The sequence below is a fragment of the Pectinophora gossypiella genome, chromosome Z, assembly GCF_024362695.1.
Source record: "Pectinophora gossypiella chromosome Z, ilPecGoss1.1, whole genome shotgun sequence".
NCBI classification, from domain to species: domain Eukaryota; kingdom Metazoa; phylum Arthropoda; class Insecta; order Lepidoptera; family Gelechiidae; genus Pectinophora; species Pectinophora gossypiella.
In genome coordinates this window covers 1,997,946-2,023,924 of record NC_065433.1, presented here as the reverse complement: position 1 = coordinate 2,023,924, position 25,979 = coordinate 1,997,946, and the positions used below count along the sequence as shown (strand labels likewise).

General features: G+C 40.4%; 2 protein-coding genes across 2 annotated transcripts in view; both read right to left on the bottom strand.

The window, feature by feature from the left end:
* LOC126380200 (dynein axonemal heavy chain 5) overlaps positions 1–25,979 on the bottom strand; it is a 203,116-nt gene that overhangs the window by 160,966 nt on the left and 16,171 nt on the right. The window contains exons 8-15 of the mRNA XM_050029458.1: positions 17,455–17,736; positions 15,195–15,519; positions 12,751–12,974; positions 11,459–11,606; positions 10,981–11,162; positions 10,556–10,759; positions 9,232–9,505; positions 8,443–8,497 (exon numbers count right to left, since the gene is read on the bottom strand). Of these exons, the coding sequence (XP_049885415.1) occupies positions 8,443–8,497; positions 9,232–9,505; positions 10,556–10,759; positions 10,981–11,162; positions 11,459–11,606; positions 12,751–12,974; positions 15,195–15,519; positions 17,455–17,736 (1,694 nt within the window). The remainder of the gene's footprint in view (positions 1–8,442; positions 8,498–9,231; positions 9,506–10,555; positions 10,760–10,980; positions 11,163–11,458; positions 11,607–12,750; positions 12,975–15,194; positions 15,520–17,454; positions 17,737–25,979) is intronic.
* LOC126380083 (uncharacterized) lies at positions 20,978–25,791 on the bottom strand. Its single transcript, XM_050029303.1, has 3 exons — positions 24,877–25,791; positions 23,004–23,013; positions 20,978–21,484 (listed from the first exon to the last, which is right to left on the bottom strand). Exons 1-3 carry the CDS (start codon positions 25,594–25,596, stop codon positions 21,177–21,179), a joined length of 1,038 nt encoding a protein of 345 aa, XP_049885260.1. The 5' UTR covers positions 25,597–25,791; the 3' UTR covers positions 20,978–21,176.

The window sequence follows — 25,979 nt, the reverse complement described above, 5'->3', positions numbered from 1 at the left end:
ATAACTTGGAAACCAGGACAGGGCTCGTCATTTCAGTAGTTGTACTGTGAAGATATGCTCCCAATCAAGATCTTGTATCAATATAAACTAACCTTTCAGTCACGAACTATCCAAAACTTGGAAAAAAAACAATCCACGCAAAACGTTGAAAAATATTTAATCGCTGTTTTCACATACAAATCGTCAAATATTAAAATACTGTAATAGCAAATTAGAATAATGAAACTTTAATAAGTCGGTTTTGATATTCAGTTTTGCGGCTTTCATTTATTATTACTTAGATAATCGAGTTATTCGAAAGATCGCGAAAAGTTTGTCGAGATTATTGATCGCGTTCGTAAGCTACGACTGTCGAGCGGTGTACCAGGAATCCATCATGTGCGGGGAGGTTTGTGTTGTTGTTCATTCACACAGCTATCTATAGTGTCATCCCGTGTCGACCTTTGAGTATAAAAACATATGGAGATGAAATAATGTCAATATTTATAGCTGGAGTTCTGTTATACAAATAGCATGCATTTTGATGTTGACCTCTGTTTATCTAAAATTAATTTCGGTCTTCTTCTATGTATAGTGTGGGTTGTGAGATGCAGTACCAACCTCATCAACCTTGGTGTCAGGGGTACTATTGTGCCGCCAAAGGCCTCTGACATGGCTCATGTAACGACTACTTACTTACATCAGTAAGTAGTAACCGGGACCAAGGGCTTAACGTGCCCTCCGAAGCACGGATCATCTTCCTTTGGACAATCAGGTGATCAGCCTGTAATGTCCTAAACAAACTAGAGACCACAAAGTAAAATAAATCTCACCGTTATATGTCCCCACTGGGAATCGAACCCAGGACCTCCGAATCGTGAGCTCAACGCTCAACCACTGGACCATGGAGGTCGTTAATTTCGGTAAAAAACAGAGATGGCAATAATTATGTCAGTAGCAAAGTCAATCACGTTTTCAAATGTCACTGCGCGGTCGAGCGTGCCAGTTCAGCGGCCATTTTAGTACTCGACGTGAGTCCTGTGATTTTACTTTAATTTGATAAATAAACCTTTTTAAACGACGCCTAACATTAATTAAACTACAAAGTGATATAGAAAACAATGACTAAGTATAGTGTTATAAGAATGCAGTTTAATTTCATTATGTTTGAAATCAAATATTTAGTTCAATATTTCCTTTCATACAATTAACAAAGTCACTCACGTTTACAAAGGCATCATTTCATTTTAGTACTTTAGTGAAGCTAAAAATTAGTTTTGTGCCATATTTTGACAAGATTTAACTTCGCAAATATTTTGTTGAATATGTTGTTTTGACAAATAGTTCACATGAGATTATTTGTATGGAATTTAATTTAGAGAGTTACTGTTTATTAATTTAATGTTTCTTTTCTGTTTAATAAAAATAATAAATTAAAACAATATATTTGAAAACATTTGTTTTATTACTTTATGTACGTTATTTATTGACCAGTAGTTGCTCAAATTGACTGTGTTGGGACAAAAAATACAAGTAGGTAATATCTCTCTCAGTATTTCAAATCGCTAACATGTTGCCGTGTTCGGAGTTTTAATTCATAGTGGCTAACATAAAAAAAATGCTCCGAATATTCATTACCACTTGATTTTAACTTTTCATATGACGTTAATGATCATCTTTTAATCATGGACACACTTGACACCAGTATTAAAAAAAATTCAACGTGTATGACCATCAATGAACATCTCATCTATAGGCCTCACTATGACAATCCGCCATTTTAGTATTCAATGAAGAATAAATATGCATCGAAAAAAAATATTAACGAACATCCAAAAATGTTAGTATTCAGTGAAGAATTAATAAGAAATACTGGGGAAACAAGAAAAAGAAGTGAAGAATTTCATTTTCATTTTTTTTTCTTTAAGTATGTCAACTCCATGTGTTTCTATATTCAAAGGTGTCGCACGCACACCGGCGCGCGTGGTGAACATAATTTTACCGCAAGAGTGGCAAAAGGGCCTATAATTCAGAAACCAAGGCAGGGCTCGTCATTTTCATACTTGTACAACGAAGATATGCTCCCAATTAAGGTCTTGTATCAATATAAACTAACCTTTAAGTCAGGAACTATCCAAAACTTGTAAAAAACCAATCCACGCATAACGCCGAAAAATTTTCAATCGCCGTTTTCACACCAAAGTCGTCAAACATTCAAATATTTTAGTAGCAAATTAGAAACACGATTCTTTTACAAGTCAGTTTTGATATTTGGATTTGCAGTTTTCATTTATTATTACATAGAAAATAAGGGTTATAAGAAAGTTCGCGAAAAGATTGTAGAGATTATTGATCGGGTTCATACGCCACGATCGTCGACCGGAGTACCAGGAGACCATCATGTCCGGGGAGGTTTATGTTGTTATTTTCCCTTCACACAGCTAGAGATTTTCATTCAATTTCAACACACAGACGCGCGTGCCCGAGAAATGCCCACCCCACTTTAATTCCACTTGTTGGCAATTGGCAATGGCAGTTTCTCGCTACGTGTGAGTGAGACACAACATATAATGGCTGTTCACGCCAATTGACGTAACTACGAGTAGAAAAGCATAGAAAAGCGACCTTGACATGCTGGAAACACCTTTAAAAATGCATTGCCGCATAAAATCAAACAAGTGCTATTATTTTGACACTATTTTCTTTATTATTGTAATCGTAGCTCCGCGACATACAACATCGTAGCATATGTTACTACAGTCATCGTAGTTTTATCAGTTCGAATCCCGACTCGGCTTATAAGCCACTGTGATTTGTAATGCCACCTTACATCCTTTTCTCTACTCCTGATAACTCAACCTGACTTTGACGAAAATCAATAATTTCGACAAAGTTGCAAACAGCCTGATGAATATTTTTTTATGTAAAAAAAATCTGAAAACGCGGAAGTCCGAACCCCAAAACGACTTTTGACTTTTACGTACTTATTTGACGTGAAAAAACTGCAAACTTTCGAGGTTATCTTAATAGCTGAACAATATCGCTGTTCTAGTATAGAATACTACTTGTTTTGCGTTAAAAAAATAATGGTACTTATATTTACTCGTTATTTGATATGAAATACTGTAAATAGCGGGCTCTGGACCCTCTTGAATGAAAATAATCTGTGCAAATATGACAAGTGAGGTTATGCCTGAACACGTGGTTTGCTGGTCATAGCGCATGCGTATTTCCGGTTGATACGTGAAACGGCTGCTATTATTTGTTATCTATCTCTACCATTCATGTTATAAAATCAATCTCTGCACGTAGTATGTGCTCTTGGTATCCTTCCCGACAGTTTTCGGAGCACTGGGAGGTCTTCGTGCCTTCAAGTGCATATAGGTTGATCGCTTAGCTCGAGTCAGATTTTCTATAATCAACCACCTTAGCCTTTATCGCGTTATTTCAAATCAAATACTTTAACATTATATTGCACAATAACAACTTACGCAATTCATGAATATAGTACAAATAAGCGGCGTTATTGCTCTAAAATAATCTCTTGGCAAATTCAGGGATTCCGCTTACCTAAGTTGAGCTATGAAATGTGTTTAAAAAATATCTCTAAGTTGGGAAACTTAGAGATGTTTTTTTTTCTTTTATTAAAGGTTAGTTTATTTACGATCTAATATTGCCTAGCAACCACCTCCCTAGCGTTACGCCATTGTTACGTGGTCCGCTTAGCTAACCTGAATATTTGATAGGCCCGGTATTTTATGAAAGCGACTGCCTGTCTGATTTCGAAGCTTCTGCCATTACGTTGTATTTTGGAATAATTATGTCATCTATATTATTTATTATAGCGCCATCTCTATTGTTTTTGGTGAAGGTTGCCTGAAAAGTCCATCATTACGGTTTTCAAACGTAGAACGAAACGACGATCTCCTTGCAAATATGTATTCCTGGGCCATAGTTTTACGGGGTAGCTGTTGCCAGTTGATGCGTTGTACCCGCGGAGGTTGCACCTCGTTGCGGGAGGATCCAACGCATGGACGCTGCGAAAACTCATCGTTCTCTCTCTAACACGTAGTTCGGGCCGTCCAGTTGAAAAGGTTGAAGTATTTTCACAGAAACAACGCAACCTCTTTAAATCTTATGCGTTCCTGGATAGCGGTACCTAGTAAAAGAGCGATCTTGCTAGGATATGTACGAAATGAGTTTGGTAGTACCAAAATATTGTACCCATAGAGCAACACGGACCTCCGCGGACCGGAGAGGAGTAGCCATGGCGTCAGTTATCAATACAACATTTTCTGCCACTTTTCGCGGGGCGGGGCGTGTGACAAGCACCGCAGCTGCGCGCGCACCTTGATTCAGTCTAGCGTGCAGGCCGACTGCAACTAGTTGTTATAAAACTACCAGTCCTGGGTACATATAGGTTCGCAGAGTCCCCTATGCTCTACTGAATGTCTACTCCTCCCGAGTTGCTCTTTGATTGTGCCCGATACACTTCCGGCTTGATTCCATAGTCTCTGCTTACCCCAGTAAGCAATAGGCGTGAGTTTATCTATTATGTACGTATTTGTATCATTATAAATTGTAATAAGTAAGTTATAGTTTGAGTACTTTGTTGACGTTCTATACGCCGCGTCTTCGTTTCCATGGAAACCACGTTGCTAGGATACCAGATGCTTCCGAAATAAACATCGTGACGTCATTCGAAGCTGGCTATCCTATCTGTGGTATATGGGTTCCTGGTAGCCTGAATCCAACGTGCGTTCGTTGCTAGGATACGTTATCAAAGCGGAAAAAGCGCACCAGGTGTTGACGAAGGTATGAAGATGATGGAAATGATGAAAGTGAGATAGGAGTATTTGAGGACGTTAACCATCAATCCGCAATGGGCCCGCGTGATGGTTTAAGGCCCGATCTCCCTATCCACCCAAAGGGAAGGCCCGTGCCCCAGCAGTGGGGACGTTAATGGGCTGATGATGATGATTTGAGGACGTGGAATCGATATAACGTTAGTGACTTATTTAGTAATAAACAAAATGAGCAATACAATATACTTAAAACAATTTGCACTACACGACACTGCTATTTACTGCACTGCATCGACATAATTAATATTCAGCGTAAATATTTTTTACTTTTCTTTTTTGTTTGAATTAATTTTGGGATCATAGATATAATTGGTATAACGCGGTTTTCAGAATTTGTGCCCGGTTAATTTGTGGTGTCCCTTTATAATAAACGTTTCTTTCTTTCTTTCTTTCTTTCTAACGGCAATAGGTTCGCTTATTACATGGGACTTAAACATAGCTGATGAGTGGATACTACTACTATATACTATTCACCTCTGCCTACCCCGTCAGGGATATAGGCGTGATGCTATCTTATGTTACATTAACTTCTATCTTCTCCAATTTAAGATCTATCTTTATTACATCAAAGTAGATATTGGCCATCTTCCGCTTTGATAATACCTCTCCTTAAGTTATTTTTTTTAACAATACGACGCGACCTTGCTTTGGGTGCGTACTACATATTTTGAGCTTTGCTTTTCAGTGGGACACTTTAATAGGCTTAAAGAAAAAGTAAGTCTTCTTGATTGGGGTAGTGCAATGTTGTACATCCATCGTAAGATTAGCTAAGTACGTTTCACTGAGCGTTCTGTTAGACCAACGTCACAGAAAAAGGAATAATACTAAGTATAAAAAAAACGGCAACTCTCCGCTCCCCACCAGTGGCTGAGCTGGGTTTACCTCACCCCTTCGGTCGCGTGTAAGATGACGTCAATTTGAGGTGTCTGTGCAAAACGGGGTTGTTCGTATGAAGTGTCCGTGTGTGCCAACGTGTGGTTGACCCAACTGTGTTATGGAAAATCTTGTTTTTGTTAACATGACGTAGCATCACGCCTATATCCTCAAAGGGGTAAGCACAGTTGTATAGTATGTATTATACCCACTCTCCTACAAACATGCAGAAAAACGACTTCTTTCTACGCTATGTATAAAATATTTAATAATCATAATTTCATAACACATACACAAACTCACGCCCGTAATCCGTAATGGAGTGGGCAGCACCATATTGCAGTACCTATCAAAGTAATCGCCTTCTTTCATCGTGGTCCAGTGGTTGAGTATTGGGCTCACGATCCGGAGCTCCTGAATCGAATCCCATTGGAAACTTAATCACAAAATAACACTTTGTGATTCTGTCTCCAGTTAGGATATCGCAGGCTAAACGCCGTGCTTCGGAAGGCACTTTAAACGGTAGGTTCCGACTAATTCCTTCAGTGAGTATGTAATCGTTACATAAGCCAGGGGCCTTTGGCGGCTTAATAGGGTTGATCTTCTTTTTCTTTTCGTGTGGGTTGTCAGGTGGATAACCAACCTCATCAACCCTGGTGTCAGGGTTATTTTATTGAGCCGCCAAAGACCCCTGATATGGCTCATGTAACGATTACTCATTTACATCAGTAAGTAGTAACCGAGACCAACGGCTTAGCGTGCTTTCCGAAACACAGATCGTCTTACTTTCCGACAATCAGGTGCCTGTAATGTCCTAACCAAAATAATGATCACAAAATGATTTTTGTGATATGTCCCCATCGGGATTCGAACCCGGGGCCTCGTGAGCTCAACGCTCAACCACTGGACCACAGAGGCCGTTAGAATCGCCGCCAAGTTGTAGAATCGGTGGGCGGCGGAACTTTCGGCGCATCCAGGAGCACAGAAACTGCAGGAGGTTAACGATTTCAAAATAAAAAGTACCCCCTACTGGGTCAATCAAAATGCTACGACCCCTAGTGTTAGAGTGAAACAGAACATGTCTGTTGACCTCTGCCTTCACAACAGAACATATCTGTTTCACTCAATACAATTTCAGTTCGACACTGCTCACACACACTTACGCAGATACACACACAAATAAATAATATTGTAAGCCGCTATAGGGCTGAGACATGCATCTATTTTTTAACTATTCTATCTTCTAAGTTAACGGAAGAATCGAGCCGCCAAAGACCATGTTACGACAACATACTTACAACAGTAAGCAGTGTAGAATCCAACGCAATGGCACGTAAAGGCCATCCGAAGCACCATACAAAAGTGACTACAAGGCTCTGCCCTATTCATTGAGAATGACTGGGGTGAGTTTATGTATACTTAAGTATATATCTAATTATCTAAGGGTGGTATTAATAAACTAATCTCAGCTACGAGACTGCCCTCAAAATCATGTCAATGTGACAGTTCTCATATAAAAACAGGAACTTGAGCATGATTTTGAGGGCAGTCTCAGCTGAGATTAGTTTATTAATACCACCCTAATTTGTAACTTTGAGATCCCAATTCTTATGACCTCTGACTATCCCAATAAGGTGAGCTCGTGAGCATTTTATTCGTCAAAATTTTAATCTGTAAACCTAACAAAATGACCCGTAAAAATTTAAAAGTGAAACATGCCAGCCCAAAAAATGAAATAAAAAAGTAAATGTTATGACCCTGTAGGAATGATTTTCATGAATGGAGTAAACACGTGTCTGGAACGTGGAGCGAGGGCGGTGGAGCAACGTTGGGGGTCCGGGCAACAGCAATGCTAGGAGACCAGTCACATTAGGCGAGTGAAAAGCATTGCAGCGAAAATAAATGACCTCGAGACACTACAAATTCGCTACGATAGTGTAACGCTGCTACGACGCGGCTACGACAAACACAAGGGCAAACTATTTATAATTTATTTATTTCTCTTGACTAGATTTAAGTATTTTTGAAGAAAAAAAAAGAACACAATCCCCCTGTCTGATTTTACGACATACACTGGAAGGCAACCAGTTAAACGTGTTGTATGTTTTAATTCGCTCCCAAAACAGCGTAGCCTGTAATGTCCTAACTAGGGATCACAAAGTCACTTTTGTAGTGTGTCCCCACCGGGACTCGAACCCGGGACATTTTCTTTATTGTACATCATCCCCCTAGCAGTAACCCGTTTATTTCATAAGGTCCGCTTACCTAACCTGAAGATTTGACAGGTCCAGTTTTTTACAAAAGCGACTGCCCGTCTGACCTTCCAACCCGCGAAGGGAAAACCAGCCCATTACTTGTTAGGTGGTATTTGACTGCTAATCTAGAAATAGAATGTGGGTTTCCACACGATGTTTTCCTTCACCGCTGAGCACGTAATAATCATTTATGATCCAAACCTGAATTCGAAAACAAATTCGGCAATCATTGGTTTAGGTTAGGTTAGGAATCCTGTGCTGGATTCGAACCTGCGACTTCAAAGTCAGAGGTAAGCGTTCTACCAAGCGGGCTACCACGGCTCGATTCTTTATTGTACACATATTAAAAAACGACAGCAAAAAGAGTAGCTGTTGAAAAAGGTAGGCTTATCTCTAAAACAGACCTCTTCCAGCCAACCCCGCATGGTATAAGTGGCGACATTAATTTAATATTATTATCAATCACTTACCGACAACCGCTTTCGACATTTTCTATGAATTCTTCAACAGTCCATGGCGTATCTTCTGCAAATCAAACGACAATCATAATAATTGTGAATTGGAAGAATTTCGTTCACTACGAGTAGTTATAGATTCAAATTGGCTATTTGACAGTTTTGGTATGAGTATTTTAAAAATTACAAACGCTTATTTTATACCTGTTAAATTTATTTTAACAGGAAAGCTTAACAGTATGGCTGAGACTAGGGTTGATGAAGTCGGTTATAGAACCCACCCACAACTCACAAGAGAAGAAAGGTTGCCCATATTGGTGGAGTCGAGACCTTTTACTGGAAAAACTACATAGACTTCATACTACGTATGTAGTCGTTACATGAGCCATGTCAGGTGCCTTATGGGCTCATGATAAAACTGACATCAGGTTCGATGAGGTCGATAATCTCTATCGTGTGGGTTGTGAGGTGGAGTCCCAACCTCATCAACCCTGGTGTCAGGGTTACAATTGAGCCGGCAAAGGCCCCTGACATGGCTCATGTAACGACTACTTACTTACATCAGTAAGTGGTAACCGGGACCAACGGCTTAACGTGCCTTCCGACGCACGGACCATCTTACTTTCGGACAATCTGGTGATCACCCAGTAATGTCCTAACCAAACTAGGGATCACAAAGTAATTTTTGTGATATGTCCCCACCGGGAATCTAACCCGGGACCTCCGGATCGTGAGCCCAAGGCTCAACCACTGGACCACGGAGGTGGATAATGGACCTTGCGGAAAGAAGACTGAATAACTGACCTGGCAGTGTGATCAACGAGACATCCTGCATGCCCGATAGCATATATATGATCCTATTGGTATATATGTCATGGACTCTCGTGACGAGGACGTCGAAGCTCTTGATGGCTGCGTTGGCGCGGTCGATGAACTCCTTCCACTCCTCGCTGGTCCACGTGACGGACTTCAGGCCGGGGAGCAGGAGGGAAGATAGCCGCACCACTTGCGGGAGAAAGAGAGGGCGCACCTCCAGCTTGACGCGCCGCACAGTGCGCAGGTAGTCTTCCAGGAGGAACTAATTACAACATTTAAATGTATTTTAAGAAAGCCCAAAAAAAGTTTTGAGATTCATCGAACTACACAAGTCATCATCATCATCATCAGCCGTATGACGCCCACTGCTGGGCATAGGCCTCCCCCAAGGTCCTACGCTGCCCGCATCCAGCGGCTTCCCGCGACCTTCACCAGATCGTCGGTCCACCTTGTAGCGGGCCTACCCACTGAGCGTCGTCCGACACGTGGTCGCCATTCTAGAACCTTTCCGCCCCATCGGCCATCGGTTCTCCTCGCTATGTGTCCTGCCCACTGCCACTTCAGCTTTAAATAAATAATTGAATATAATGACAGGATGAATACACACACACACACACACACACACACTCATTTAAGAACCACGCTCTTGTTGGTGTAGCATGATTGCTACTTTCTTAGGGAAAAATAGGGCAGTGGTTCCCTCTTGCCTCACACACTCTTTCTTGTCTTGCTCTTGAAAGGATGGATGGAAAACTAAAATAAATAAATGCTTTGTGTTTTAGATAATTGATACCACGTGCTTTACAGGATTTCTTGTGTAAAGAAAACCTGTTACATAGGTATATGCGTATTTTACAAAAAGTATATTATATTTGTCAACTAATGTATCTTTCTGTCTATCTGTGAGTGACATATCCGGAAGGATAAGCAACTTAACGTTTTCTACGTTTAAATTCGCTCCAAGCTCTAGAATTTATACACTTCGTGTTATTCTATCGTGTGGGTAATGAGGTGAATTACCAAACTCATCACACCAGGCCCTGACACCAGGGTTATTATTGAGCCGCCAAGGGCCCCCTGACATGGCTCATACACTACACTTCACACACTAGCATTTATACACTTCTTCTTCTTCTAACTTTTCTATGCCTTGCTGGGATGTAGTGCTCACACAGTGCGGTGCAGTATAGCGCTCGAACAGATGTCCACTCCTCACGATCTTTATACACACACGCACGCACAAACGCACGCACGCACGCACGCACACACGCACGCATGCAAGCACGCACGCACGGACTGTAAAAATTGTTACCTGCAAAGAGTCATTAACAAGGGTAAAGTAGTTCTTCTTGGCGTAGAGGGAGTGGCAGACGATGGGCAGATCGACGCCCATCTTGACCAGGCAGTCAGACTCGCGGATGAGCAACCTGATCGTGTGATCAAGGTTGACCACGATGCGCCCAGACTCGTCAATGCGCAGCAGGGTATTGTTCAAACTGTCATCCACGTCCCACAGCTATAGGTAAAACATAATAAGTTTAATTAATGGTTTAATTAATAAATAATTATTATACAAAATGCACACAACAAGTCTCAAGTGTTAGCTGGCAACTATCGCAGGCGTGATGATTGCTATTGCAGATGTCGATCTCCATTTATCCAGCAGGTAGTTAATGTCATTTACGGCAAATCTACAACAAGTCGCGTCAAAAAAAAAAGGTTAAAATCATCCCGTACGTTCTGATTCATCCAGACGGCGCGCATGGTGTCCTCATACGTATGAACTAGCGCACGCGTGTTGGTGTACTTGCGCAGGATGTCGCCGGCGGCGGGGCGCACGCGCAACACCGGGTGCGTGCACACGCTCTCCACCGTCTCCGTCATGTTGTGCATCAGGCAGCGCGACCACTTGATGCGACCTGCAGACAACTTACTTACATAAAAATAGTTTTTTTTCTTTAGTATGTGATAAACATACAATTAGGCAATATGTGAGAAAAGGTTTAGTACGATCTACTCTGAACCGTCGTGCGCGTATGAAGCGATTGATGAATGTGGAGGAAGCAAGGGTGTCAGGATCGAAGGAAATGGAGTTCTATAGTCTCTGCTTACCCCGGTGGGTAATAGGCGTGAGTTTATGTATGTATGTGTGTGAGTTGAGGTCGAGTCGAGTGGAGGAAGTTTTGTAAATATCGGAGAAACACGGGTAACTGACCAGCGACGGGCGAGTAGTTCCGTGGCAGCGGCGGGTCCTCGCGCTGCTTCTTGAACATGCGCGTGATCTTGTCCACCTCGCGCTCACAGTACCGCAGCACGCTGTCGTACTTCTCGCTCAGCTTCGTTATCTGGATCTTCTGGCTTACCTGCAATACATTAAGATACATAATCCTGCCTGACACGCTATTCGAAAAGTCATGAGCAATATCATGTACCCATTTTAGAACCCTGTCGCACTATCATATTTGACATTTAATGAGACTTACGGTTTAATTTGTCAATAAAGTTAATGTGACATGATTTCAAAGTGTATACATATTAGTGCTCGTGACCGTACTATTTACTTAAGTAAGCGTGTAATTGTTACATTAGCCATGTCAATTACACGCTTTATAGCACTAGGTAATGCTCGACCTCACCAAGTCACACGAGAGAAAAAGAAGAATTGGCAAGTTGCAGCTTGCGTGGGTGTGAAACCACGGGCTACCCCTAGGAACGCAGAAGACGTTAGAAGTTATGATTTATGACGTAGCAGCCGGTTTCCGATCTATAGGATTAGAGCGAAAGAGAACATCATATTTTCCATTTCATTCAATACCATTCATATTTTCTAAAGAATGGAGAGGGATTACACCCGCGCGCGAAGATATTCTCAGTAAGTATACGGATGCTATTAAGACGAGTATAAAAGTTTAAAACTATTACAAACACAGACCTATAGGGCGCGAGACGTGGTTTGTCCGGAAAGACAAGGGCGGTTAAAATGGCCACATCGAAACAATTGATCTAAGAAAGCAATATTGCTATTTGACAGTTGTTTGCATTGCGCACTTACTTTTATTGCTTCGATAAATAATCTTCTGGCCTAAAACTATTACAAACACAGAACTGTAAAGACTGACTGGGCAAAATAATGCGTAGGCTGATATTCGCACACGAAAACGGCGGTGAATTGATGTCCTTAGAAGATGTATAGAACACCCGTCCCGACAAGCTCTGACCTGGTCTGCGCGTGGAAAACGCAAAACAGGGCGACCCAAACAGACTTGTTGATGCTCAGTTGACCGAGGTTTTAAAATTCTCGGCATTTCATGGGAGCAAGCTACAGAGGCCACAAAAGATCGCGAGTAGAAATATGAATGATATTCGAACAGGATATAAAAGGATTAGAAGAAGAATTAATTCTAACCTTCAAAACTAAGATTGGGAAATATAGACTGCGGCAAGCTGTTGCGGCTTCGCTGTTCACATTAAAAAGAAGAGACTAATGTGTTTATATTTAAGTATTACCTTCTCAAACCTCGTCAAGAACTTTATGCCCTGCGGCGTCTCCCAGACGCTGGAGAAATTCATCTCAATGGTGTTGCCGATGGACTCGCGCAGAGAGTTGGTCTTCTCTTCGAAGGCCTGGTAGTCCTTGTCGAACTCGCTGTTGCGGTAGTCCAGATAGTCGTACTGACAGGTCGTCACCGCCTTCTTCGCTTCCTCGAACACGTGCATCGCTTCTTCTAGATCTGACAAATTATGTATACTATATTATATATACAGACAAATGAATCAACAAGGTGTCCGTGACACCGTACCAAATACTGAGGTAGGTCATTCAACTTATTCTGAATTTATATCTTAAGTGTATTTTTCCGTCGCAAAAGTATGGAACTGATACAATTTAAAAAAACACTAACATTTTCATGAGTTTTCCGATGGAAAGTTCCACTTCATATTAACTCTTGCACCATTACACTGCTTCATTGAGGGTTAGTGGAGATGTTAAAACTAGTAACCCGAGACCAATAGCTTAACGTGCCTTCCGAAGCACGGAATCATGTTACTTTTTGGGACAATCGGGTGATTCAACCTGCAATGTCCTAGCAAAACAAAGAACTGTCAGTGATTTTTGATGGACCTCCAGATCGTTAGCCCAACCCGCTAACCACTAAACTATTTAGGCTGTTGAAGGTAACATAATATGGATAATAATAATAACTCATAATCTGCTGTGCGCAGGCCTCCCCACCAACAACTGGAAGGGGAATGGAGCATACTTCCCCGCGCTGCTATGCCAGCAAAATGTAGTGCAAAGTTATAAACAGACGCAACACGACCTTGAAATAATCAATCATTTCGCCAATGAAACGGTGGTGTTCAGAGTTATTTGGGTACCAAGAGTACATCACGCGATGCAATATAAGATGCAATATAGCTCTACCTTTGCAATATAAACACTTGAACAGCGCTTGCGCTCTAACGACCAAACCACGTGTACTCACACAGTCAATTTAGTTAAACTTCACAGTTTATAATGTACTTAAATTAAGGTCTTCGAAAATCACTGTAAACTTACGAAATGTCGAACTTAAATATTTAACAGAGTATCCCCGATAACACAAGAAAATTTAAAAAATATTAAAGATTATTTCGCCACATCATAACCTTAAATATTAGTACAAGTTGGTAAAAACATCTTTAACTCTGGTAAAAACGCTTGGCACACGTGATAAAATACTTTATCTAAATCATGGAAGGATGCCTAACATAACGTGATAGAATTGATGTAGGTTTAAGTCACAAATCACGCATAAAATCGAAACTACAAAGACCACGCGACATTTTGAAATAATAAAAATCGCTCGATTCCTCTAAAATATGGATATAATTATAGCATTTCAAAGGCAATTTAAGAAGTATTATTTTTGTAAATCCCTTTCGATATTTGGATTTGCAATTTTCTTGTAATTTATTCTAGAAATTGAGTATTCGAAAACGTTCAAACAGCGCTTGTCGGTATTATTGATCGAATTCCAATCTTCCGACGACGTGCGAGTACTAGGAACGCATCACTATGAGAAGATTTATGTTGCTCTGTTGTGTTAAGTGCGTAAGGTTATGTAAATGTATACGTACGTAGTAAATATGTACGTACAATCAAAGAGCAAAAGTGCAGTCACTGAGCCCAGTGAACTATTTGTAAAAAGTAGTGAAATTATGAACCATTAGTTATCATAATTATAAATTTTTTATTTTTATTGTTTTTGGTCTTCTCTTCTTCTATCGTGTGGGTTGTGAGGTGGAGTACCAACCTCATCAACCCTGGTGTCAGGGTTACTATTGAGCCGCCAAAGGCCTTGGCTCATGTAACGGCTACTTGCGTCAGTAAGTAGTAACCGGGACCAACGGCTTAACGTGCCTTCCGAAGCACGGATCATCTTGTTGGTGTTTCTGGTCTATTACAGAAACGACATGTAACCAGGAGCTCTAAAGTGCAACCAGTTAATTTATTACTTTGCAAGAAACTGCTTGGACTTTTGCACCTTACCGTACATTATAGACGGCGACGTTTTTTTTTTTTTTTTTTGACGTGACTTATTGTAGATTTGCCGCAGATGGCATTAACTACTTGGCCGGAAGACGGCGACGGCTCACCGCCCATAATCACGTTGCTCTATCAGAAAGTTCGGTGAGGTGTGGGTACTTAGTTCATTTTGCGGTGGATGCACCTCTGACTACCCTACTTGGGATTTTATCGTGAGTTTATGTTATGTACGTAATGAATGTCAATCCTGTCAAGTGTGGGCGTATCCTTTCCAAAATCTTTATAAGCACGCAGATCTTCGCGTTTCTTAAAAAGAACATCAGAAGCTGTGGTTAGTATTCTTAATGTCTCATGGCTGTACCCACCCGTTTTCGGGACTACGGTAGTGAATTTCATGTATGTGAATAAAACACAACATTACCTTCTCCCAAGAGTAGACCTTCCATCCTCTTCTGAAACAAGTGGTTGTAGTCGTCCATGAGATCGAACATGGCGATGATTTTGTGGAGCCTCTTGCAGAAGGTGTCGAATTTCCCGAACACGTAGTTTTCGGAGAAACTGAACTGCTCAGCGTTGGGCAAGAACGGCTGGTTCTTGACGAAGAGATAGGTCTCTCTGTAGGTCTTGTTCAGGTTGATGCAGTGGATGAGCTTCTCGCGCACCAGGTGGCGCTCCTGGGACCAGATCGTCTCCTTGAAGCGACACGTGATGTACTGCTTGCACGTCTCAATCATTTGATTGGTGATCTGCAAGAAAATAATATGATTTTTCAAGGCCTGTTTCATTCACTGATAACTTGAAATCCTATCTGCCGGATAGTATAGCGGTCCCATCACCGAGCCACGCGGGCTGTTGTCTCAAATTTTTGTACCGAGTGAGAGCCCTCAGCGCTCCCTATTTGTCCGGCCAAGTAGACAGTTATCGCCATTAGAGGCAAACCTACAATGTTTCAAGTAAAAAGTAAGCCTTTGCATCGTTGCAGTAGGCAGTCTTCTTCTTCTATCGTGTGGGTTGTGAGGTGGATGACCAACCTCATCAACCTTAGCGGGTGTCTAGTTTGGCTAGGACATTGCAGGCTGATCACCTGATTGTCCAGAAGTAAGATCTTTACACCGGTATGACTACCGGTGTAAAGCGATCGAAAAACCATCTTAAATCTTGAGCAATAACGGATAAATTGAATTAAAACAGTTTATTTGGTGTGTGGGGTAGGCAAAGGGGGTAGGGCAATCGCATGCCAGAAAGCGTAGATGAAAGCTACCCCTAACAGAAGGCAATAACGGTGAATTTTAATAGTGGCGTTGAGAAAAGTGGTGCCTCTCACTCGGGTAGTGGCGATACACGCAGCTCCTGCGAATCCTGCCAACCTAGTACTGGTGCGGATGGATTTCGCGTTTAGTTTCAGTCCATTTACAAGAAAGTCACGCAATTGCATGTCTTTTTTTAAACAACGAATGAAAATTGTAAAATACGACAATAAAAATTTAAATACTTTTTAAATGTTCATTTAAAAATGGTTTGTTTTAAATAAGTGTTATGCTTCCAGTTTTTTAAGTTATTTTTATCTTTAGACGTTCAGGTAGAAATGGAACGCACGCAACCATTTTAATCGCAAGCACGCTAACACAAAGTAGTAGTTGTTTGATTATCATTCGATTTATTTTACTTCCATTCTTTTACGAGTTGATTGAGAATTAAATGATGATTAAAAAAACGTAAATATTTAATTTTATTACGTAATTTTATAATTATTTCTATATGCATTCCAATGAACAAAATAAATTAATATATATTTAAAATCTAAAAAAACACGCATCTTTATTTAGCGGTGATATTGGCCAAGATTTGTACATAATTATGAGTATTATGGTTCTAGCTCTTCGAATTTGTTTTCTAATTCATGTTTCGTTCATAAAATGTATACATCCCTGAGAATTGCGTTTCGGATGTTTGTGACGTAACCTGTATTGGGCTTGTTTTCCCTTAGGGCTGGAAAGTTAGACAGGCAGTCGCTTCTGTAAAAAACTGGACCTGTCAAATCTTCAAGTTAGGTAAGGTACTTGCACTCTAAGATGGTGCGAACGAGATAGACCTTTTTTTTGACGTGACTTATTTTATTTGGCATTAACTACTTGGCCGGATAAATGGGGAGCGCCGAAGGCTCTCATCCGGTACAACGTTTAAAACAACAGGCCTGAGGGTGCCCAGCAGCGTCGTCTGAGAGAAAAAATATTTGAAAGAATTAATCGATATCGGGGTCCTGAAGTGTTTGGTGTCGCGAGCTGATTGGCTGCCTCTATGGCTAGAGTAATCGGGTCGTCGGGATCGTATATTACGTCCTTCGGACGCCGATACTTTTCGGTACCGTCCCTAAGCGGGATGTATTCGGAAGCCGCAACTACCAGGGGAAAGAGACAGACCAGGAAATGTACTCCTCCTCCAAAAATGTACATGTATTCCTGACAAGTGACTTAAACAGATATTGTCTTTGTAGAAAGATATTGTCTATATATCAGTCAACCGGGGGGATAGGTTAAAAATGCCACACTAAAAAAAATATCTAAAAAAGATATGATGCGATTTGTCATTTGCGCATATAAAAGTGCGCAATGGCAACAAATATTGTTAATTTAGATGCATTACTGTAATATAGCGTTTTTAGTCCCCATGTGCTTATTTACCTTCACCATCAGAGAAGAGATCCTCTCAGAAGTGTTATAGAACTGTGAGACACTGTGGATCAGCCTGACAGTCTGCAGCAGGCTGAGGATGGAGTCCTTTATCTTCACAGGGTCGTCCAGGTACAGCGAGTGGCAACACTTCTCCATCGCCTGGATGAACTTGGCGTTGTCCTTTGCCTCGTTGTAGCAGAACGTGATCTTGTGGTCAGTTTCGCGCCAGAACTTGATCACCTTAGAGTTGGCCAGTTGTAGACATGTAAGAGTTAGTTGCACTTCGCTGTCCTGCAACAAGAGTTTATCCGACTTCAGAAACGAGGAATAACTAGGTAAGCGTCTTTTAGAGAAATCACATTCCTATGTTTGTTAAAAAAACCTCATAAATCGCACATTTTTTTATGCAATTTATATAATTTACCTAAGTGCAATATTAATTGTGGTGTCATCAAAAAACTTGTTCAAATAATTGTTAGTAACATATACAGGGTGTTAGTGACATCGCAACGAATACTGAGTGGGATGATTCAGACTACGATTTTGATTTTTTTTGTAATTATTCTCAATTCTATACTTTTGCGACGGAAAATTCCACTTGATGTTCACTCAGAATAATGAGCTGATTTCCCTCAGTATTCGTTACGATGACACTTACACCCCGTCCAAGTACGTACAGGTAGTTCAATTTTTGACCAATTTACTGGCTTCTATCATATCATCATCTACCTCGTTTATGTACGTATCCTCCCCTCCCCAAAGGGGTAGGCAAAGGTGAATATACACCGTCGCCGGCTATGTTTAAATCCCATGTAATAGGGGACGAGCCATTAACTACAAATCCTGGAAACCAATTTAAACTTATTTCTAAAACTATCATATCGATATGAAACTATGTAACTGTAAGTTTCAAGTTTTTTCTGATACAATATGGAGATGGGAGGTAGATAGTGGAACTCTTGAGTTAGCTCCTCGACTATTTAGTTCAGTCTAGAACCTATAGATGGGTCTAGTAGGTCATAAATCTCCTGTGGTTTATAAAATCCTGGTAGTGTCGGTAACGGGGGCTGTTGGATGGATTTTACATTTATACGAGCGCGTTTCGGGCATGCGCATTGCTACCCAGACTAAAAACTTCAATCATATAAGTAATAGTAAGTAGTCTGTGGTAAGTATTATGTTACTATAGCTCTCATGGGCTAGATGAGAACCTAGTCGAGTGAAATCATTTTTACGAAATATCAAAACGAAATTTTATTATAGCATTCTTATGGAATACTTAGTTGTGATTTATGATGGCATCAATAAACGTAACTTAAAAAGTAAAAAGTGATCATTTTAGGCTTCTAAGTAGATTAGCATTTTTTTAATTTTCACCCAGACACCCCTTTCACACTTTCATAAAAATTAAGATAAACTTTTTCCATCTAATACAATACATTTGAATGGCTGTTTAGTGAAAGGAAAGTTAATCCAGGGTATCGCCAAGCCAAGTCATTTTTTATCCTTGTCACTCCTTAGCGTTGTAACTTGCATGAATCGAGACGTCTCGCAGATGCATCGACCTTGACGGATGGTAAGGTGCGATTTAATTCGGGAGGGTTACACCAATTGATACGTTTGTTGCAAGTCGGCTAACCTCTCTGAACAATATAACATCAGCTTTGCTTGTGCACTACAAGTATTGATCGGATGTACTTAATACCGAAATCGACTTCTACGATAAGCTATAGTTAATAAGCGTTTAAAAGCGTTTTAAAGTTACTCGTTCCGATTATGGTCGTGAATGAATTGCAACTTTAAATTATACATCCTTCGAATTTTAAATTGCACATCGTTCAAAGATTTTTGCGTCGAATAATGGCGCCTACCGCATACATTTTGTTTTGCACCGGAAGTAGTAAATATGCAAGCGGACCACCTAGTCAAATGAGATACTTTTTACGAAACGTCAAATCGATACGGATTTGTACCCTGTAACTTCATCAATAAAGGTCAAACGTCGTACTCTTTGTTATGTAATTCGGAATTAAAATTCGTAAAAGTGTTAAAAAGAAAAATGAGATTGATTTTTGAACATCTTAGGCTAGCTTCTATTATTAGATTAGCATTTTATAATTTATCTTTGGCCCAATCACTCAACAAAATGGAACAGGAGTAGGAATGAGACAGACATATACAACAACTTTGATGAAAAATGAGACGGAATCTAAAGATGGAATGCTAATCAAATTAGATACTTTTAATTACTTACATCCTGTTAAGTTTATAGAAAAGACGATCGTGTTTCGTAGTTGTTTAATGTGACAATAAAATTAATTAAATCTGTTGTAGAAGTTTTAATTTCATTTCATTTCTCATTCAAGAGAGTGATTTGATTATATCTACTCCGGAAAATGTGCATGTGTTGGTATGTTGCACATAGTAACATATTACACATCAACAAGTTGCACCACAGTGATAACGATCTAACGATCTTCTCGGGATTGATGCGCTCCTGGTATTCCAAAGTCCTCCAATACTACATGTATACTTACACTGTTTTATGGCAGGAAAATGTTACAAAAATGACCTCTTTCAAGCAACAGATTTTCAATTCTTTTTATAAAATCCACGATACTTTTTTTCTATGATATGCACAATAATTGCTAATAAGCTATTTTATCATTGAAGTGAATTCATAAAGCTTGTTCCTAATACATTCAAACCACAATGTATGAAGCGTTTCCATACAAATTCCATGGTAATTCTAGTCTTCTCTTATCGTGGGGGTTGTGTGGGTTGTGGGGCCAAACACGGACCTAATCAACCCTGGTTAATAATGCATTAATAACTAAATACCTGTTTTATATTAAGCTAGAAGTGAGCCTATTTCCCATTGGGGCAGGCAGATATCCCGGGATTTCGCATCCTAATAGCAGTTTTCACTAACATTGTTGTCTCGACGATTTTAGACGGCTATACGGCTCACCACCTACCATGTGCGTCTAATAGAAAGCTCGGTGAGGTGTGGGTACTTAGTCCATCTTTCGGTGGATGTACCTCTACCTCTGACTACACCAATTGGGGTATAGTCGTGAGGGAGTTCCAGACCAGCACGTATAATCTTTAGAGTTACCTTATTTGTTGTTACTGTAATTGGAATACCATTGTATTTAAGTCTATAAATTATGTAATACAAACTGGATTAAAAGAAAAGAAAGGAAAACATGAAACAGTATAGGACTAGGGCCCTGTGCTGGGAGGTTTTCTGGCCACGTCTTTCCCTCAGCGTTACAGATTCCGATGTGGTAGTAGTTTTACAGCTAGTTACATAATATGTAATTTAATTATGTTTGAAAAATAAATATTACTGAATTTTTTTTTTTGTTCGATATGGAGCTATATTCTGTTGACGATTTTATGAAAAATTGACTTTATCTTAATTTTATTTTTACATATTTATTTTTTTATTTATACATAATCATTTTTGTCTTAGGCAGACATAATGTGAGTTTTAATTTAGAATAAAACCCAATTTTTTTAACTTGAACTTATATTAATTATAAAATTGTACAAATTGTGTAAATGATGCGTTCGGTCAAGAGGTCAGAACGAAAGTGAGATTGCAAATTTATTGGCAAGAAACTCCTATGCAAAATGCTGGTTTTGTTATACGCGGGTGATAATTGCGGACTTGATTTAAGAAGGCGCTGGCCGGAACATCTTCCCCCCTGTTGAAGACATCGACTTCAACCGCATAGATCCTCAGGCGTCGGTAGCGGGCAGAGGCGAGTGAGAGGGCGCCGTATGGTGCCTCTCGTTGTGTTGACGTCAGCTACTCTGGAGACTCCATCCGGACCAGGAAACAGACGCAGGACTCGTCCAAGGCGCCAGCATAAGGGTGGCGTGTTTTCTTCATGAATCAGGACCATATCTTCAACCTTTAGATCGGCTTTGTTCACTCTCCATTTACATCTTTGTTGCAGCTCGCCGATGTATTCGCCTTGCCAACGTTTCCAAAAACTCTGGCGCAACTTTTCGACGCGAGCGTAGCGTTGGAGATAAATTTCGTTGCAATCGTCCAGGGTTGGTGTAGGTAGAGCTCTTAGCGGTCTGCCAATGAGAAAGTGCCCTGGGGATAGGAAAAGGAGATCGTCAGGAGATGAAGAGAGAGGACACAAGGGGCGGCTATTTAAAATGGCTTCCACTTGTGCAAATAAAGTAGTAATCTCCTCGAATGTGAGATGAGTGTTTCCCATTATGCGTTTAACATGGTATTTGGCCGATTTAACACCGGCTTCCCAAATACCGCCAAAATGAGGAGCGTATGCTGGTGTGAAATTAAATTTTATTCCTTCTTGAGTTGCAAAAGCCGAAAGAGATTCTACATTTTCCTTTAAAAAACTATTTAGCTCTTTAGCACCGGCTATAAAATTACGACCATTGTCACAGAATATTTCAGCTGGCCTTCCTCTGCGAGCAACAAACCGACGTAAGGTCATTATGAAAGAATTCTTGGTGAGATCGCTAACAGCTTCCAAATGCAAACATTTATATCTCAGACATACGAACAAACATAAATACATTTTCACAAGCTTAGCTCCTCGACCCTTTCGATTTAAAATCAGGAAAGGACCTGCAAAGTCAAGGCCTACGGAGACAAACGGAAAGTCCGCCGTGATTCGCTGAGCCGGCAGATCGCCCATTTTAGGGCACAAAGTCTTCCCTTGTACACGCCTGCACCGTACACAGTTATATACCGTGCGCTGCGCCGCGCGCCTCCCGTCTATCGGCCAGACTCTTTCCCTAATTATGGCTAACAGTAATTGCGGTCCAGCATGCATGTTGTTACAGTGTTCGTGTGCAAATATAAGCCTACATAAGTGATGTCTAGGATCGAGAAGAATGGGATGACGTTTGTCGTAAGTATAATGAGATGCGTTTATCCGACCACCTACTCTTATTAAGTTATTTTCAAAGAATGGTGATAATGACAATATTCTGGACTTTGGACTCAATGATTTACCTTTCGATAGTAAATTATATTCTGTGGGAAAACTTTGTTGCTGAGCTATGCTGCAAAGATGATTAAATGAATCATTTAATTCCTCAATAGTTAAATTGCCTAATATTTTACTATTAGGATTTTTTACATTATGTATGAACCTTTTAGCATATGCGAAGGATCGTTGAATTCTGTTTAGCTTAGAATATCTAATGAAATCAATTAAGGGTTGTGAGACAGTTACTTTCATGGATTTTACTTCCGGCAAAGATTCTAATGGAGTCGGTTTTAATGTAGGCCAGAAAGTTTCGTCTTTTGACAGAAAATTCGGACCTGACCACCAGAGTTCAGAGTGCAGCAGTTGGACCGCATTGACCCCTCTGGAAATAAGATCTGCTGGATTATAGGCGGTAGGTACATAGCGCCATGAAGAAGGTAGTGTAGTCTCTAAAATTTCACCTATGCGATTGGCTGCAAAGGTTTTCAGCTTACTAGGCTCGCTGTTTATCCAACTGAGTACAACGCTAGAGTCGCACCAGTGCACAACAGCTGATGGGGTGAATCGTAAGGACTCTAGTACGCTTTTACACAATCTGGCAGCAAGCAGAGCAGCACAAAGCTCTAAGCGTGGGATCGTGGTGGGCTTTAGTGGCGCCACCTTTGATTTCGCGCACAAAAGTTTAACAGAGACATTATTTTCAGCATCCATTGTTTTTATGTAGACGCAAGCCCCATAAGCGCGTTGCGAGGCGTCGCTAAATGAATGCATCTCTACATCCTTTGGTAAATCACACAGGACGATTCGCTGCTCTCCTTGATGACAGCGTGATGGCATAAAAAATATGCAGGTTCAGGCCTTCGAATATCCGATACGGATAAATGACCTAAGTCTTGATATTCCTTGATAAAATTACAGTATCTTGATTTTAAATCAGGACTTTTTCTGAAGCGCTTTTCTAGATTCAATAACCTTTTTTTAGATAGGTGATATGAATCTCCTAGGCAGGCAGGTGGTTGCTTAAGAGGCAGCCTGACGCTGAACCTGCCATCGATGAGACGAGAAGTGTGACTGTTGAAATGCCTTTCACATGCTATCTCTTGTTTACTAAGAATTAATTTTTTAGGAAGTTCTTCCAGCTCCCAGAATTTAGGGAGCATTACGTCAATGTTTGCATCTGAAACCATAACATGGTTGCAGTGAACATCTTTCGACGACGAAGAAATTATCGGACCAGCCAATAGCCAGCCAAACTGAGAGCTTCTTAGCTGGGGATTTTTGGGTCCTAAGGAATGCTGTTCGCATCCTAGGATATCCCAGAAAATGTCTGCACCAATAAGAATATCTACTGGCGCAGGTTGGTCGAACTTAGGGTCGGCCAGTAATAAGCCTTTAGGAAGCTGCAATTTTTGTAACTCGATTGGAGCTTTAGGTACGTCTCCTGTCAATTCATCGAGTACTAGACATGAAAGTGAAACATTGAATGGATTGTTAATTGACTTTAGCTGTACAATACAACTTTCCACTACTTTATTAGTGGCACTATTGCCTATGCCAATGACATTTATTGAATCTATTTTCCTTGTTTTCAAGGACAAAGATTGCTGTAAGCTTTTGCTTATGAATGTAGACTGGCTGCCGCAATCTAGAAGCGCGCGAACCTGTTGGCATTCGTTTGTTTTAGGATTATGAACTTCGATTATAGCTGTAGATAATAGAATGTTATAATTATTTTCTTTACAGAAAGTAGCTATAGGATCACTCTGGTTGACTGCTGTATGACTGTTTACAGAATTAGATGGAGAAGGGAAATGCAGAAGGCTATTGTGAGGCTTCTTACACTCCCGGCACGGGCCTACACGACACTCGGCTACAGGGTGTCCTTGCTTTAGGCAGTTTGGGCATAATTTGTACCTTGTCACTTCTGCTAATCTGTCCTGAATACTCCTCGACTGAAATACAGGGCAGTCATATATTTTGTGATCCTCACCACATATTATGCACACATAAGTAACTTTAGACGTAGTGTTAGGGGTTATTTTGGCACTAAATGTTTTTGTAAATGGTTGTTTGTAATTATTGTTTTGTGTAGTTCTGTAAATATTGTTGTTTTGTTGTGACTTGTAGTTATTATGACTATTGTTAGACGGAGGAAGTTGCGTAGGACGTGAATTTGAAAATTGTATTTTTGTGGGTTATTGTTACTAGTACCACTAGATTTACTGCGTTCCAGGGCAGAGAGCACATCAGCGCGATCGATCAAAAATTTATTGAACTGTATCAAGGTAGGGACATCGTCGTCTAATGTGTTGCGAAACTCCTCCCACTTCGCAAGCGTGCGGTTATCTAGCTTAGATGTTAACATAAATATTATTAATGTATCCCAATGCTTAGTAGGCTGTCCAAGGCTAGACAAAGCACGTAAATTCTTTGTGGCGTGGTCCACAAAATGACGTAACGAACTCTCGGATTCTCGCGACATCGTCTGAATGTTAAACAAGGAATTTAAGTGATCGTTAATGAGTAACCGTTTGTTGTCATATCTATTACATAACAACTCCCATGCTTGACCGTAATTATCAGCCGACACTTCTAAATTTTCAATCACGCTAGCCGCCTCACCTTCCAAATATGAACTCAGATAATAAAACTTATGTATGGGTGCAATGCGATCGTTTTTATGCACTAGATTAGAAAAGGTGTCGCGGAATTCAAGCCAGCGAAAATACTTTCCGTTAAATTTAGTTATTTGTATTTGGGGTAATTTAAATCCCATATCGTGATCAAGACCACACTGAGCATCCGGAAGGATAGACTCACGTCTTGATGATTCCCCTTGACCGTTAAGAATTGAGTTAGCTCTTGCCATTTCAGCAATTATAGAATGCTCAATATTTTCCCGCTCCAGCAATTCAATTTCTATGGCATCAGAATTTAAAACCTCAATCTGATCCTGCAACTCGTCAAACTTTGTTAACAGTGTCTCAATTTTACCAAGTTTAAGTTTCAATTCAGCTACTTGAATATTAGTTAACTTACTTCCGACTTGAAAACCATTTAAATAATTTTTAAACTTGGTAACTTGTCCCTTAACGGAAGCGCGCCTTGCATTTAACTCCTTTAAGGTACGGACACCAGAAGTGAGTTCACTACTGACTGACGTCATCGTGTATACGTATAATTCTAAAAAGAGATGCGCGTACAATAATATAAAAATAACTTGATTAAAATGTATAAAATCTAGATGTGCCGCAATATTGATAAAGCTTCAAAACTATTAAATAATAAAACACACTAACGCGACAGTGTTCAAGTATTAAACTCACCTCTTGTCAACAACGATAGGAATAATAGAAAAATATCATTTAGCTCACGCTCCTCATTAGGCGATGCTTGCCGCTCGGGAAACCGGTACCGCGCACAGCTGATCGTCGAGCGGTACCACGCAATCAGCTGACGGCCGCACTGGGCTGCAGCCGGTGACGACACTGGAATTAGTCGGCGAAACAAATTACTAGGTACCTCGAGATGGCCTCGATATTATTTATA